The sequence below is a fragment of the Dama dama genome, chromosome 8 (genome assembly GCF_033118175.1).
Source record: "Dama dama isolate Ldn47 chromosome 8, ASM3311817v1, whole genome shotgun sequence".
NCBI lineage: Eukaryota > Metazoa > Chordata > Mammalia > Artiodactyla > Cervidae > Dama > Dama dama.
In genome coordinates, this window is record NC_083688.1 from 10,311,384 (window position 1) to 10,329,423 (window position 18,040).

At 42.1% G+C, this 18,040-nt stretch overlaps 1 protein-coding gene across 2 annotated transcripts in view; it reads left to right on the top strand.

Annotated features, from left to right (window-relative positions):
* The first annotated feature begins 12,349 nt into the window (after nucleotides 1-12,349).
* The window catches only part of FAM76A (family with sequence similarity 76 member A), a 28,364-nt gene continuing 22,673 nt past the window's right edge, over nucleotides 12,350-18,040 (top strand). For both annotated transcript variants that reach the window (XM_061148336.1, XM_061148337.1), the window contains exons 1-4: nucleotides 12,350-12,537; nucleotides 13,831-13,895; nucleotides 16,352-16,406; nucleotides 16,937-17,089. In XM_061148336.1, the coding sequence (XP_061004319.1) occupies nucleotides 12,457-12,537; nucleotides 13,831-13,895; nucleotides 16,352-16,406; nucleotides 16,937-17,089 (354 nt within the window). In that variant the 5' untranslated portion in view covers nucleotides 12,350-12,456. The remainder of the gene's footprint in view (nucleotides 12,538-13,830; nucleotides 13,896-16,351; nucleotides 16,407-16,936; nucleotides 17,090-18,040) is intronic.

Genomic DNA, 18,040 nt, shown 5'->3' on the forward strand with positions numbered 1-18,040 from the left:
ACTTCTGAGCTAAAGAATTAAAGTTAAAATGTAACTGTTTTCACATAAATGCTAGAGAGGGCATGGAGAAAAGGCAACCTTCTTGCACTGTCGGTGGGAATATAAATTAATATAGCTACTATGGAGAACAGTCACTATTTTCAAATGTTATTGAAAAAGACACATGTACACCAGTGTTCATTGCAGCACTGTTTACAATGGCTAGGACATAGAAGCAACCTAAATGTCCATTGACAGATGAATGGGTAAAAAAGTTGTGGCATATGTATATAATGGAATATTACTCAGCTATAAAAAAGAACCCACTTAAGTCAGTTCCAGTGAAGTGGATGAACCTAGAGCATATTATACACAGTGAAGTACATCAGAAAGAGAAAAACGAGTATCATATATAATACATATTTATGGAATCTACAAAGATGAACCTATTTTCAGGGCAGCAGAGGGGACACAGACATGAAGAACAGGCCTGTGGACACAGCTGGAGAAGGAGATGGTGGGACAAATTGAGAATAACATTGAAACATATACATTACTACATATAAAACAGTCAGTGGGAATTTGTTGTATGACCCACGGAGCTCAGATCTGATGGTCTGTCACAACCTGGAAGGGTGGGACGGGGTGGGAGGTTTAAGAGAGAAGGGACATGTGTATACCTATGGCTGATCCATGATGATGTATGGCAGAAACCAATACAATATTATAAAGTAACTATGCTCCAGTTAAAAATAAAGTAAAAAAAAAAAAAGCAAAATAATTAAATTAAAATGTAATTTTTCAGAATACACAAATTTGCATATATTCTTATAAAAAATTAAAATAAATATGAAAATTTAAAATAATTTTTATATATTTGTTTTTAAAAATTACTCCAGAAGATTTAAATCATCAATACAAATAAAAAAGCAAGCTCTACCTATTAATATAACATTTTAAATCAAAATTGAATGGTGATATATTTTGTTTTGGAAGATTTTATCAAATCTTTTTTTTTTTAAAGAAAACTTTCTACCACTTTAGGGTGCAGTATCTATGAAAATGCTAATAGAAAGAATTGGTACTATGCTTCACATATGATCCAGATCTATATATACACAGATGAATAATAAAGTGAAAGTGAAAGTCACTCAGCCGTGTCTGACTCTTTGTGACCCCATGGACTATACAGTCCATGGAATTCTCCAGGCCAGAATCCTGGAGTAGGTAGCCTTTCCCTTCTCCAGGGGATCTTCCCAAACCAGGGATTGAACCCAGATCTTCCTCATTGCAGTTGGATTCTTTACCAGATGAGCTATGAGGGAAGCCCAGATGAGTAATATGACTTGTTTAGTTGGAAAACTTCCCTTTGCTGCCATGCGCAGCTGTTGTGCTTGCCGAGGTTATTTATGAGGACCTCTCGTTTGGAATTGAAACTGGAAGAGAAGCAAGAAAATGGACACTTGGGCACTACTTGTAAATAATGTTTTGTCATGCAAGGATTTATGACTACATTCATGGTATCAGAGAGAAAGGATTTGGCAAGTCAACCAATTTGTTGTTTCTCTTGCGTAAGTTCTTCTAACTCTCAATCTTCCCCAGACTCTGAAGCAGTGTCTGTCTCTGATGTTGGCAGTGACACAAGTTGTAAACCTTACAGCAATCAACACAGTCAACTTTTATTTTGAGGACATGGGTCAAGAGATTTTAGAAGCGTTCCCTGGGGACTGAATGGCGCTAGTCCTAGAGCAGATATTTCTGATTATAAGTTGTTCCATGCCAGCGCTGAACTTCAGAACCTGACAGTCAGAGGCACTTATGTGTTCTTTATTTGATGTGTGTGTGTGATTTATGCATGCGTGCATGCTTCAGTCGCATCTGACTCTTTGTGACTCTGTGGACTGTAGCCCACCAGGCTCCTCTGTCCATGGGATTCTCCAGTCAAGAATACTGGACTGGGTTGCCATGCCCTCCTCCAAGGGATCTTCCCAACCCAGGGATCGAAACTGCATCTCCTGAAACTCCTGCATTGCAGGTGGATTCTTTACCACTGAACCACTGGGGAAACCTGGGATATATGCAGGGCCTCCTAAAACATAGGACCTAAGTCTAAAGATGGTTGTAGTTGTAAAGGCTCAGATACTGAAAGAACACTTCTAAATATTTATCTGTGTCTTTTTGGTTTCTGAGTTTGGAGACTAGGAATTCAACTAGTGAGGGATACCTCAGGCATTTACCGACAGACCAGATGTGAGATATGAGAAAAAGAGACGTCAAGGATGACATTTTTGACCCAAACAACTGGGAAAATGGAACTGTTGTTAACTGAAAGGGGGAGGACTCCAGGACTCTATCCTTTTCCTGGCCAGTTGAACCCCACATAAACCAGTCTCAATCACACAGACAGGGGAGGAACCTAGGTGCCTGGAGGACAACAGGAAGCACGGCCACCAGATGAGCTGGATTGTGAGTCTTAGACCATGATTGTCTTAGTTAGTCCAGGCCACTATAGCAGAAGACCATAGACTGGGTGGGTAGTCAACAAGAGAGATTTATTTCTCCCAGTTCTGTAGGCTGGGGAGTCCAAAACAAGGTGCTGGCAGATTCAGTGTCTGATGAGGACACATGCTTTCTGGCTACTGTTTTCTGGGTCCTCACTCGGTGAAGGGAGCCAGGGAGCTCTCCAGGGCCTCTCTTATAAGGGTACTAATCCCTTCGGTGAGGGGGTAGCCTCTTGAGCTAACCACCTGTCAAAGCCTCCACTTCCAAATAACTATCATATTCCAGATCAGGTTTCAACATATGAATTTTGGGAGGACATATGCAGTCCATTACAATTTTATAAGAGAAAAAGGAACTGCCATTTTGGTCAAGCTGCTGAATGATTGTTCATTCTCCTTGTAACAGCAGCCCAGGCTTACCCTGGGTCCCCACACCCAACCCAATCCGGGAGCAGTAGAAAAGGAATAGCTGAAGGTTGTGAGTCCCTGTGCGGAGGGTGCACAGGGGACAGTGGCACATTTTCTGTGGTAGCCTTGAGCAGACTAGTTGTAGCAAAGTTGTTGGCAGACATGAAGAGGAGGACATGGCAGCAAGCCACATGGACCATGACACCAGATGGCAAGGGCCATGTTAAGAATCGAAAGTCAGAGTGTTAGTCGCTCAGCTGTGACTGACCCTTTGCAACCCCATGGACTGTAGTCCACCAGGCTCGTCTGTCCATGGAATTCTCCAGGCAAGAATACTGGAGTGGGTAGCCATTCCCTTCTCCAGGGGATCTTCCCAACCCAAGGATCGAACCTGAGTCTCCCTCATTGCAGGCAGATTCTTTACCATCTGAGCCACTAGGGAAGACTAGATATTCCTTACCTGGCTCCATTTCACCTGTGTCTGTGATTCAAAAGACCTCTAGAACTTAGATGCAGGCCCTAAGGAATGTGTGAGGAACATTCTAAATTATTTTTCCTGCTATGCCCATGGACAACTTTCAGTTTACAAACTGGATCCCATCCCCACTTACCCACAAAGACTTTGTCCCTGCACATTTCTCTTCCTTCTCTTGTAGCATTAATTTTCCCTTTACTGTAATAAACCCCATTTGAGAAAAAAGGCACAACTTCCCTTGACCCCCAGGCTTCCCTTCAATTATTATTCTATTTTTGTTTCCCACTTTCTCTAGATGCTTCTCTATAACTCCCTGACTCCACTGCCTCACCTCTCATTCTCTCTCTCTCTCTCTTTTCTTCCCCTGTTCTGTCTTCAACCCATCCCAAGCATGCTTTTCTTCCTGCCAACCCAGTGAAACCAGTCATGGCAGGGTCACCAAACCCCGTTTACCACAAGTGGTCCCTTCTTTCTTGAAGCACTTTCTTCACTTGGCTTCTGAGACACCAAACTCTCTTGGTTTTCTTCCTACCTCACTGGCTGTACCTTCGCAGTCTCATTTGCTTATTACTCCTCTCTGCCTCCTCCATCCCATCCTCAGTTTCCAACCTCATAATATTTGGAGCTCCAGGCTTGTCTTTGGAATTCTTCTTTCACTCTTCCCAGATGATTTCATGGCTTTTAAAAGTATCTACATGTTCATGATTTCCAGATTATACTCTCAGCCCTCACTAATACTGTGCACCCCAGATTTGTATCTCTGCCTATTTATCTTACAATCATCTCAAAATTATCATAGCCAATAATGGAAGCTTTGCTCTTCCCTTCCAAATTAGCACCTCCACTACTCTTTCCATCTCAGTAAATGCCATCACTTTCACACAGTTGCTCAAGCCCAAAACAAGACACACACCCTTCATTCCTCTCTATTGCTCACGCCAGTATCCAATCTCTTGGCTGGCCATTTAAGTTCTAGTCTTGAAACTTATCCCATCTTCATGATGTTGAATTTGGTAACAGTTTCCTAAACATCACAACAAAGGTATGGGCAACAAAAGAAAAAATAGATAAATTGGATTGCACCAAAATTAAAAACATTTATGCATCAAAAGACATTATCCTATTACTTAGTCATAAAAAAGAAATCATGCCATTTGCAGCAACATGGATGGACCTAGAGATTATCATACTAAGTGGAGTAAGTCAGACAAAGACAGATATCATATGATATTACTTATACATGGAATCTTTAGAAATGATATAAGTGAACTGATTCACAAAGCAGAAATAGACTCACAGACATAGAAACAAATTATGGTTTCCAAAGGAGATAGTAAGAGGTGGGGAGATAAATTAAAAATTTGGGATTAAAATAGACATGCTATTATATATAAAATAGGGACTTCCCTGGTGGTCCAGTGGCTAAGACTGCAAGTTACCAATGTAGGGGGCTTGCATTTGATCCCTGATTGGGGATCTAGATTCTACATGCCACAGCTAGGAGTTTGCATGCCACAACTAAAAAGATTCTGTATGCCACAACTAAAGAACCCACATGATGCAACAAAGATAGAAGATCCTGCCTGCTGCAAGTAGGACTCAGAAGAAACAAACAAAAAATATTAAAATAAAATAAAATAGATAAACAACAATGACCTACTGTATACCTGGTGACTATACTCAATATCTTGTAATAAATTATAATGGAAAAGAATCTGAAAAAGTATATATATATATATATTTATATAACTAAATAGAGGAACTAAAGAGCCTTTTAGTAAAGTGAATGAGGAGAGTGAAAAAAAACTGGCTAAAACTCAACATTCAAAAAACGAGGATCACGGCATCTGGTCCCATCACTTCATGGCAAATAAATGGGGAAACAATGGAAACGGTGACAGGCTTTATTTTCTTGGGCTCCAAAATCACTGCAGATGGTGACTGCAGCCATGAAATTAAAAGACGCTTGCTCCTTGGAAGAAAAGCTATGATCAACCTAGACAGCATATTAAAAAGCAGAGACATTACATTGATGACAAAAGCCTTTATAGTCAAAGCTGTGGTTTTTCCAGTAGTCATGTATGGTTGTGAGAGCTAAACAACAAAGAAAGCTGAGCGCCAAAGAACTGATGCTTTTGAACTGTGGTGTTGGAGAAGACTCTTGAGAGTTCCTTGGACTGCAAAGAGATCAAACCAGTCAATCCTAAAGGAAATCAGTCCTGAATATTCATTGGAACAACTGATGCTGAAGTTGAAGCTCCTATACTTTGGCCACCTGATGCGAAGAACTGACTCATTAGACAAGACCCTGATGCTGGGAAAGATCGAAGGCAGGAGAAGAAAGGGACGACAGAGGATGAGATGGTTGGATGGCATCACCAACTTGATGGATATGAATTTGAACAAGCTCCAGGAGTTGGTGATGGACAGGGAAGCCTGGCGTGCTACAGTCCACGGGGTCACAGAGTCAGACACGACTAAGCAACTAAACTGAACTGATACACTAGAAACTAACACAATATTGTAAAATAACTATACTTCAATTTTAAACTTTTTTTTTAAAAAAGACATTATTCAGAGAGTGAAATTCCCATTCAGATAATGGGAGAAAATATTTGCAAATTATATATCTGATAAGGGTTTAATATCCTAACCCAGCAATCCCACTTCTGGATATACACACTGAGGAAACCAGACCTGAAAGAGACACGTGCACCCCAATGTTCATCGCAGCACTGTTTACAATAGCCAGGACATGGAAGCAACCTAGATGCCCATCAGCAGATGAATGGATAAGGAAGCTCTGGTACATATACACCATGGAATATTATTCAGCCATTAAAAAGAATTCATTTGAATCAGTTCTAATGAGATGGATGAAACTGGACCCCATTATACAGAGTGAAGTAAGCCAGAAAGATAAAGACCAATACAGTATACTAACACATACATATGGAATCTAGAAAGATGGTAACGATAACCCTATATGCAAAACAGAAAAAGAGACACAGAAGTACAGAACAGACTTTTGAACTCTGTGGGAGAAGGTGAGGGTGGGATGTTTCGAAAGAACAGCATGTATATTATCTATGGTGAAACAGATCACCAGCCCAGGTGGGATGCATGAGACAAGTGCTCGGGCCTGGTGTACTGGGAAGGCCCAGAGGAATCGGGTGGAGAGGGAGGTGGGAGGGGGGATTGGGATGGGGAATGCATGTAACTGTATGGCTGATTCATGTCAATGTGTGACAAAACCCACTGAAATGTTGTGAAGTAGTTAGCCTCCAACTAATAAAAAAAAAAAAAAAAAAAAACATTATTCAGAGAGTGAAATTCCCATTCAGATAATGGGAGAAAATATTTGCAAATTATATATCTGATAAGGGATTAATATCCAGAATATACAAAGAACTCCTACAACTCAACAGCAAAAAACAAACAATCCAATTAAACAGTGGGCAAAAGAGTTCAACAGACATTTCTCCAAAGAAGATGTACAGATGACCAACAAACACATCAAAAGACACCCATCATTAATCATGAGAAAAATACAAATCAAAACCACAATGAGAAGATCTCTTCAGACCTCCTAGAATGACTATTACAAAGAAAAATAATATGAAATAAGTGTTGGCAAGGATGTGGAGAATTTTGAACCCTTATTCATTGTTAGTGGTACTGTACGTTATAGCCATTGTGAAAAACAGTTTGGAGGTTCCTCAAAAAGTTAAACATGGAGTTACCAAATGATCCAGCAATTCCACTCCTAGGTATATACCCCCAAATAATTGAAAACAAGGACTCAAACAGATACTTGACCATCAATGTTCATAGCAGCATTATTCAGTGGCCAAAAGGTGGACAAAACCCAAATGTCCAACGATAGATGAAAGGATAAACACAATGTGATATATATGTACAATGGAATATTATTCAGCCATAAAAAGGAATGAGGTTCTACAATATGGATGAACCTTGAAAACAAGCCAGACACAGAGGGACAATAAGTGATTCCACTTATATGAGATATCTTGAATAGGCAAGTTCATGAAGACAAGGAGTAGAATAAAGGTTACAAAAGGCTTGAAGGAGGGAGAATTGGGGAGTTCTTGCTTAATGGAAACACAGTTTGGGATGATGAAAGTGTTCTGGATATAGATAGATAGATAGATGGGTGGCTATAGATAGTCATGAGAGTTGCATAACTGTGAATGTATTTAATGCCACTGGATATAGATCTAAAACTGATTGAACTGGCAGTTCAGTTCAGTTGCTCAGCCGTGTCCAACTCTTTGCGACCCCATGAACCGCAGCACGCCAGGCCTCCCTGTCCATCACCAACTCCCAGAGTCCAACCAAACCCATGTCCGTCAAGTCGGTTACACCATCCAACCATCTCATTCTCTGTTGTCCCCTTCTCCTCCTGCCCTCAATCTTTCCCAGCATCAGGCTCTTTTCAAATGAGTTAGCTGTTCACATCAGGTGGCCAAAGTATTGGAGTTTCAGCTTTTGGGTGTTTCAGTTTCAGTATTGGATGTTCCAATGAACACCCAGGACTGATCTCCTTTAGGATGGACTGGTTGGATCTCCTTGCAGTCCAAGGGACTCTCAAGAGTCTTCTCCAACACCACAGTTCAAAAGCATCAATTCTGTGGCACTCAGCTTTCTTTATAGACCAACTCTCACATCCATACATGATCACTGGAAAAACCATAGCTTTGACTAGACGGAACTTGGTTGAACTGGCAAATTATATGTATTTTACCACAATGTGTTTGTGCCCATGCTCAGTCGTGTCCGACCCTTTGCGACCCCATGTACTCTAGCCCTCTTGGCTCCTCTGTTGCCCTCTAGGCTCCTCTGTCCTGGATTTCCCAGGCAAGGATACTTGAGTAGGTTGCCATCCCCTTCTCCAGGGGATCTTCCCAACTCAGAGATGGAACCCTCACATCTTGCATTTCCTGCATTGGCAGGCAGATTCTTTACCACTGCGCCACCTGGGAAGCCGCTTTTACCACAATAGAAGAAAGGAAGCAAAACAAAATGTATTCCAAATCTGACCACCTTTTACCATCTCTACCTTTTCCTCCCAGTCATCATCACCTCTGGCCATCTAACTGGTCTCCCTGCTGCCATTCTCATCTCGGATTAGCCAAAGGGATCTTTTAAAATGTACATCAGATCCCACACTCTGCAGCTCAAAACCTTCCAATGACTTCCCACAACCCTTGGACAACAACCGGGCTCCTTATCATGGCTCATAAACCCTAGAGGATTTGGCTGCTGACTGCCTCCCTAACCTCTTACCAGTCTCCCTTTCACTCCTCTAGGCAAGCCACACTGGTCTTGTTGTTACTCATACATGCCCAGCATTCCTAGCCTCAGGACCTTTGCACTTACTGTTCCCTCCATCTGGAATTCTTTCCCCCAGATCTTCAGGTGGTTGATATTTACACTTCATTTATGTGCCTGGTCTGGTATCACCTCCTCTGGAAAGCCTTCCTGTCCATTCTATCTAAAATAGAGCCTCTCCCATCATTCTCTGTCCATTTCCCCTGCTTTATGTATTTATTTTTACTTTTTGACTGCATTGGGTCTTTGTTGGGGCTTCCCTGGTGGCTCAGATGGTAAAGAAAAGTGCAGAGGTTTGGCAGGACTGCCAAAACCTCCTCAGTGATCTCTGCATTTACACTGGCCCCCACAGTCTAGCCTCCTCATAGAAGCCAGGCAAATCTTCAAAAAAAGAGAATTCTGTCACTTTTCTGCTTAAAAATTGCCTATGACTTCTTTCCCATTATACTTCATATGCTGCGCTTTGAGAAAAAAATCATACCCATATCAAGGTCTACAGGCTTTACACATCTGGCCCCTGCTGACTCCTGCTGACCTCCCTACTTGCCTTCTGTCCTACTAAGCTTCAGCTATACTAGCCTCTCCTCCATTTCTTGGAAATGCCAAGCAATATTCTACCTCAAGATCATAACCTTTCCCTCTGACCAGAACATTCTTGGCCAAGTCATATGTCTAAGTCCTCAACCTTCAGACCTTGGCATCTCTTCAGAAAAAATTTCCCTGACCTCTTCTCTATCCATGTGACTCCCCCTTCCTTTCCCCCTCAATTTTGTTCTTTATCCCTACAGTGTTTTGTTTTTTTTTTTTCATTCACAGTCCTTGCCATTTAGTTGTCTTTGCCTCTAGATTGTTGGCTTCACAAGCACAGGGATCACATCAACTTTATATACCAGTGTATCTCCAGTGCCTAAGCCAGAGCCTGGCATATAGTAAATACTTAAATATTTGTTGAGTGAATTGAATATCCTTGCACTGGGTGAAAAGGATACAGGACCCAGGTATAGTGTTTCTGTTCCAAATGCAGTAGTCTGATGGGTGAATAACAAGTAAATAGGTAGTTGCAAAACTTGTAAATAATACAGAGGAGATCAGAACTGGAGGCGATAGAAACACAGTGAGGCCCACACCCCAGTGTGAAGTGTGTGTGAGCAGTGAAGAATTCAGTGGTAATTAATACATTCACAAGGTGGTGCGGCCTCCATCTCTATCTGAAAATGTTTGGTGAGCTCCATTTGGTGTTTCAGGGGCCCTCTGGAACCATAGTCCTTTATGTCTCGGTACAGAGAAGAATTCAGCAAGAACAAAGTGATAGATAAGAAGTGATTTATTAGAATAGGAAACTTGCAAGGCTTACAAGTGGGGAGCCTTACCAATGCTGCAGCCCTGAGAACTTACTGGGCTACAGTTTTATAATCAAAGGAAAAATGGGGAGGGGAGAGCTTTTTTGTTTTTCTTGAGTACATGTCATGTTTTCATCATCAGCTCCTCCTCCAGGTTGAGCATGGGAGTTTTCTTGTCCCCACATGGTCAAGCTAGGTCCACAAAACTTGTTTTGTTTTGCTTTTACGTGTGCAAAGAGCATGTCTTAGAGATCATTAACTTACTGAGCTCACTGGCAAGTACGACGGTCTAATGCCACGACTGTCTTATTGCTTAGGGCAGGTCTTGTGCTTCTGTTGCATCGTTTTCTTGTTAAGCAAATCTGCTCTCTTGAGTAATCACTAACTTACAGGGGTCTCCCATATTTTTTCTACTTAATATCCCCTAGTGGGATTAACTATTTAATCACCTGCTCTGTCCCTGTCATATATCTAGTTCCAAAGCATTTCCCTCGTTCCAAAGGAAAACCACTTACCCATGAAGCAGTTTCCCCTCTTCCCCTCCAGCGACAATTTTTGATCCCCACAATGACCTGATTCTACAACTGAGAAAAGTGAGGCTCTGAGCAATTCAACCATGGTGAGAAATTTAGAAGGTTAAGGTTACAGAGCCAGTAGACATGGAGCACTGATTTTGCACCTTAGTTTTCTGTCTCCAGAGTTTAAATCGTTGATTAATACACATATTTGGGACTTCCCTCATAGTACAATGCCTAAGAATTCACCTGCCAATGCAGGGGACATGGGTTTGATCCCTGGTCCAGGAAGAGTCCATATGCTGAGGAGCAACTAAAAGTCCCTACACCACAACTATTGAGCCATACTCTAGAGTTTACCGGTTGCAACTACTGAGCCCATGTGCAGAAACTACTGACGCCTGTGTGCCCTAGAGCCGGTGCCCCGCAACAGCAGAAGCCACCGCAATGAGAACTCGACAGTAGGCTCCATCACCGCAACTAGACAAACCCTGCGCAGAGGAACCAAGTCCCAGCACATCCAAAAATAAATACATAAGTTTTCAAAAACACAACTTGAGGCAAAACCACAAGTAGGGGGCTGGATTTGCGTATCAAAGAGAGAAAATTTGGTGGAAGCGGGATTTATAAGCTATAAATGGGCCCTCGGTTGTTTAAAACTAAAAAGCAAAACCGCACGTTGAGGTTAAAACTGCAATTAGTATGGCTCAGGTGGTTGGCCGAGTCAAAAGTAATAGCCCCAGAGCAGCTATAAAGCAGAGACTTGGAAAGGTCAGCACTGCACGAAGCTTTGCCAAAGTCTCAAGAATAAAAACTTTGTAGTTCCTTGGACAGCCCCTAGACGCACCAGGCTGGGAACTGGAAGTGGGAACTGGAAAGAGGCAGAGTAGCTGGGAGGCTGTGGCTTGCTTTCCGGTGGCCAGATCTAACCAGGAAATGCCAGGTGGTTGTTCGAGAGATATAAACCGAGGGTTCAACTGGATAAGACACAGTAGAGAGCAGGCCTCAGGCCAATTGCTTCCCGCTTGGAGGGGTCCTCGAGGTTACAAGAACTCTCAGCAGTGGAGAGCCTCGCTTTAGTATCTGTCTTCTCCTTTCTGCGGGGCCAGCACCTCTCTTCCACAAAATAGAGGTGCTTTCTTTGGGCTTCTCTTTTCTTCTGGAGGTCAGAGACCCTAGACTAGGTCCCTCTTTTTTAGGAATCTCAGACAGAGGGCATCCGTCTAAGTTGTTTCTCCTGTTTCCGCTACTTTTTCGAGTTAAGAGGGCTGTGCAGGATCCTCTGGCTCTGAGGTTGGAGTCATTTTCTTACGAGAGCCGCCCCCGCCCGCTCCCCCAGCTCCCAATCTTCTACAGGTTCGCGGTGGCGACCGTGTTCTAGTTCAACAATGCACCGCTCTGGGCACAATACGCTACCAAAGGGCAACTCCATGGAAACTGAAACATCACAACTCTGCGAAGGTATCGCGAGAGGCGCGGTTGCGCCTGCGGCGAAGAGAGGAGGCGCGAGGGCGGGAGCCGAGAGAGAAGTGGGAGGAGCCTAGGCGCTTCCTAGGTCCCGGGCGGGAGACTGTCCCTCCCAGCGGCGCCCCCGCGTGACTGCGCTTTACATAATCGAGGCCGCGCGCGTCATAAGTGGCGTACTCCAGTCCAGACCGAATCAGAGTCCTACGAAGCTCCGTGTTCCGCCCCTTTCCCCTTGATAGACGTCGAAGTGAGCCAGTGAACGGGCATCTAGCGCTGCCGCGCCCGCCCTGGTCCGCTCGCACCCGAGGGCCCGCCTGCCTGCCGCAGCCCGCAGCCTGCCGCCGCCAGGTTGTGCCTCAGACTGTCAGATAAAGCGGCGGGCCGGGCCGGCGGGGCGGTGAGCACGGCCCGGGCCGGACATGGCGGCGCTCTACGCCTGCACCAAGTGCCACCAGCGCTTCCCCTTCGAGGCGCTGTCTCAGGGGCAGCAGCTGTGCAAGGTGCGCGGGCTGGGGCGGCGGCCGGGAACTGGGACGCTCGAGGCGCGGCCCGGATCTCCCGGTTCTGCGGGGACGCCCGGCGGGGTCCCCTGGGCAGGGCGTGGCAGGCCCGCCTATCTGAGGAGCCGCACCCGCCCCGCCGGGAGTCGGCGGGGCACGTGGGGGAGACCCAGGCCGCGTCCAGGTCCCTGCGGCCGGCGTGTCCGGGTGCTTAGCAACCGTGAGGGATTGTTCTCGGACCCCGTTAGGTCGGGGGAGGGGACACCTGGTCCCCGGCTCGCGCTGGACCAGCGGCGCCGGAGATTCCTCTTGGACTGGCTTCTCCCAACCCCCGCCGGGGTCTGATGGGCTTCAGACTTACGGACCTCCTACCCCACCTGGGATAGACTCCAGAGTCGGGTGCTGCCTGGGAGGATTGCCTCGAACTCGGGCGCCTCCCGGGCACTTTTCAATCAGTTTCAGAGTCAGAGGTAGGCAGGCTTCGTAATAAAGCCCCGCAATCAAGCGCATAAAGCAAAAGGATTATTTTTTCAGCGTCTAGTTAGTGACCTTCGGTCTTACCCCTAACAAGCTGCTGATCAGTTTTTACCCTTGAAGGTCCAAGTTCTCTTTTTCGTTTAAGTTGCTTCATCTTGTTTTGCCTATTTAAATGAATAGAGGGGCTGTGAGGTGACAGTTAAAAGTCACTAAGCCGACTGCAGAGTGATGTCGAGATATCTCCAGATTAATCCAGAGTTTGTGTCTCTATTATGAATAACTCATAATTCTGTTGAGGCAATCGTTATTGCCTCAAATGTCCATAACTTTGACACTTTTTGTTAACTAGATATGAGCGATCTCAAAAATCAAATAGTTGAGTGCCTTTTTGGCCTTAAATATATAAATATATATTTGTGTGTATGTGTGTATTTGATTTTAAGGGAGTTTTATGTATGTAAGCAATAATAATTTTTATCCAGTACTTTGATTTCACAAATGAACTTGCTGAAAAATCACACAGTGGCAGAGGCAGAACCGACTAGAATTCAGGGCTTTTTATTCCTTATGTCTGAGGCTTATTCACACCTTTGTTTTACAATTTATGACTAGTTCCATATAAATTCTTACTTAACTCCCACATCAGTGCAGGATGGTGATGCCAGTATTACAGACGAAAAAAATTAGTCCCAGAAAGTTAAAGTGACTCAGTCAAGCACAGTGCTTGTGCTTGGAATAGTACTCCGGTCTTCTGCCTCCTACTGAAGACTGTTTCCATTTCTGACTGCTTAAAGTTATATCCTCATTTCATTTCAGGAATGTCGGATTGCACACCCTGTTGTGAAGTGCACCTATTGTAGGACTGAATACCAGCAAGAGAGGTAATCAATTGCATTATACACAGGCCCTGCCATTTCCGGTTGTAACACAATGGATGTAAAATACACATACTGTTCTCTAGTTATTCATTCATTGCTTACCTTATCAGTTACTTATTTTTCACATCCTTGATAATTTTATATTGTGGTTTTGATATTTTTGACACTAAGAAAGCAACCCCACAACAAAACATGAGTCTTGTGTTCTAGTACGTTTGTATACAGAGTTTGAAGAAATTACAAGCCGAAAGATACTTTTGGAAATGTGACAATCCTGATAAAGGGTTTGTTAGCCCTAGTCACATTTGAAAAAACTCACTTGCCTTTACACTTACCTTGTGTGAATCACACATTTTGAGAAGTGTGAAAAATAACCTGGGTGTGAATGAAGCACACATCTACGGGGGACTTTTTAATGGCAGCAGAGTGGTTTAGTGGTATAGCAAGTTCAACTCTTTTGTGGAACTGTGACTGTAGGTAATATTACCTTAAGCAGGATGGGGTCTTGTTTGCTAGCTCACGCACGGACCTAGAAGCCTGGTTTTAGTCAGCATCATTTCAGTTCCGGGACTGTTTCCCCAACATTTTGTTATGTGTATTTTCAAACAAACAAAAAAAAAGTAAAAAAAAACAAACCAAAACACTAGACTGTAAACACTCATCTACCCACTACTTAAATTCTACAATTTACGTTTAGTTTATTGTATTTGCATGTGTCCATCAGTATATTGATCTGTCTTATTTGTGATGCAGTTTAAAGTTGTGAACATTAGTGCACTTGACCCTAAACACTTCAGCATGCATATCATTAACTAGAGTTCAATATTTGTTTATGGTTTTTAAATTTTTTTAGAGGTAAAATTTGCACACAGTGAAATGCTCACATCTTATTTGCATCATTTGATGAGTTTTACAAACAGTATAAATCTGTTTTACCCCAAACCCCTTCAAAACATAAAACATTACTGTCACTCCAGAGATTATAGCTCCAGCCCAGCCCACCCTCCTTGCTTTTTTCCAAGCAACTACTGTTCTGATTTTCCTTTCTACCATAGATTAGTTTTACCTGTTCTAGAACTTCATATAAATGGAAACATATAGAATATACTCTAGAAGCTTTATATTTTAGCTCTTACATTAGGCCTGTGATTCCCTTTTGAGTTAGTTTTTGTGTGTAGGGTGAGATGTGAAGTTTAAACCTTAATTCATACCATACATAAAAATTAATTCAAGATGGATTATAGTAATAGGAGGGGTTTTTTGCATTTTTTTTCTGAGGGGTCAAGAACATTTATATATATTGGTATATATGTCCCACTCCTTGAGTAATAAATCTAAGATAAACCCAAATGTTCAACATCACAGCATCACTGATGCTAATTCTCTTTCTAGAGGTCTTTTTCAATGTACTTCACTTCCTGAACTGCCTTTTTTTTTTTTTAATTCACTGGACCATCAGGGAAGTCAGTCCCTGAACTGCCTTTTTTAAGTGGCAGAAAATTGCCCTGGGAAATATTTTGCTTGAATATCTCATTTTAATTTAATGTTTTCTACATTGAGGTATTTTTTCTGGCTTTTAACTTAGGATAGGAATTGTAGGGGGGAAAAAATCAAAGTAGTGAATATACTGGATTTTTATGTGATTTTGTTTTTAGCCCTCAAATATTGTTTAAACTGTTCTTAAACATCAGGTATTTGCTTGTACCTTCCTGTGTGAAGGTTTTATTTGAAGATGATTTCTTTTCCCCAAGACAGTTTATCAGTTTAGGCAAGTTGGAAATACTGTGACCTGGATCTTCACTGAGCTACAAGGGAAGTACCCTCATAAGGGAAAGGGTGTGTTTATTTTTGTCAGTGCTTAGCTCCTAGAGTACTTGAAATATTGAAAAAATATTTAATGTTTGCATCTATTTCCCCACATCTGTGATTTTCATATACTTTTGCTTACAGAGGAGAGTGTAGACAGAGTAAGGTCGACATGAATAGAATTTCTGAGTTTATACCCCAAACACCAATACTTTATTCCTCATCTCAAATTTCTTACCTGGTCATCTAAATTAAGGAGGATTAATTTCTTTTCTGAGTACATTTTTTGTCTGATTTTAATATATGTGCTGCCGAAGCGAGCACTACATTTTTTGTCTGACGTAATATTTCTTTTGAGGGTCCTCTCCATATCTGATAGTTTTACTTGGTGATACTTGGAAATTTCATAATCAGAAACAACTCACTCTCCACTTAAACCAAAGCCTCATTTTATTTGAGCTAAAACTACAAAAGAATTAAAAGAGTTCATGGCCAGATAACTCAACCTTCAGTTAATCTAATATCCAAACCATTTTTTACCTTTGCACTTAGTAATGAGAAAATTCCTTGGAGTTAAGGAAGAATCACTTTTGAGATGTTCTAAGTAAAATGACTTTTTTCCCTCATAAAGCCTTGTGTCTCTTTCTTAACAGTAAAACCAATACTATATGCAAGAAATGTGCTCAGAATGTGCAGTTGTATGGAACGGTAAGTAGGGTTTCTCCATACTTAACAGTGAGTAGTCTGGTCTCTTGGGACCTTACCTTCTGCGAACTGTTAATATAATTACAGTTTTTTAATTAGAAGACCTAGTTATGTAAAAATGTTCTCAGAAAAATGTATCTAGTATTTTAGCTTTCAAAGTTAGCTAATACTTAGTTCTTGCCGGCATTCTCCCAATGTGTTTATACACTGATAATGGCAAAGAGGCCTTTTCAGAAATTTGGAAGTGCTTGCTGGTTTCGCCAAAGAGCTAGTTCTGTTGAATTTGTTAGAGAAGTCGTAGCGTATATGCTAATGGGATTTTGTTATTTATTTAAAAATCAATAGTCCTGTGCATAAAAACACTTTACATGGTATGAGGAATTGGGCTTTATTTGATCAATGTAAAAGGAAATTTATAAAGTTGGGAATGCATTTTTGCAATGATTAGTGAACGTGTTTAATAGAAATCATTGCGTTAAAAAACACACTGGTATTTTATATATACTTACTTGACACCTTTTTTTCTCTTAAAGCCCAAACCTTGTCAGTATTGCAACATAATCGCAGCTTTTATTGGCAACAAGTGTCAGCGTTGCACAAATTCAGAGAAGAAGTATGGACCACCGTATTCTTGTGAACAGTGCAAGCAGCAGTGTGCATTTGACAGGAAAGATGATAGAAAGAAGGTAAGTCTCTGTGTTTTTCTTTTTTTCTTTCAGAGAAATTAAGATGGGCCAACTGCGTTAAAAAGACATGTAACAGAGACTGATTTTTCAGTTCCTCTCCCAATTGTTATTCACCTTGAAAAAACTTTTCAGCTTTTGTTTCCTTCACTTATCAAATGTGGACCATTATGTTCTAACATTTCATGGGTTAGTGTTTCATGAGAATCTAAATTACAGTGATCAACATCCCTTATAAGTGAAATGGTGATTGGCAAAATTCTACAAAACTCTGTAGAGATTGTGACTTAAGCAAGATAAGTGTATTACTAGTTTTACAATCTGGCTCTTCAAATGTTTCTCTCTGTTGAAGTTAAAGATCACAAGAAGATGATACAGATAAAGGTCTATGTGGAATGATGGTACCTTGGTGGAATTAAAATGGTATAGATTTGGTCTGTTTAAAACCCTCCAGTGCTTGCACTTAGGATAAACCCCAAACTCCTTCCATCGCCTGCAAGGCCCGTACCTGACTCTGTCTCATCATCCATTACTCTCCCCCGGTTCCCCTTGGTCCAGCCACACTGTCCACCTTTGAGTCCTTCAGACATGCTGGTCTCATTTGTGCTGGCTGGTATGCTGGATACACAGCCTTCTCTATGACTGGTTCCTCATGTCAGGTCTCAGCTCAGTTGCTGCCTTCTCACAGAGACCTTTACTAACTCTCAGTCACTCTATCATATACTCTGTTTATTGTCTTCAATAGCATGTAACATGAGAAATTATCTTGTTTATTTGCGTACATGTTTGTCTACCCCCACTGGACTATGAGCTCTTTGTCCATCTTGTTTTCATGCTGTGTTCCCAGTAGTCTGACACATAATAGGTACTTGATAAATATTGTTTGAGTGAAAGAGTGTTGTATGGAAATTCTCAGTGTCCAGAGGTGCTTTTCAGAGTTGGCTTAGTCTCTCA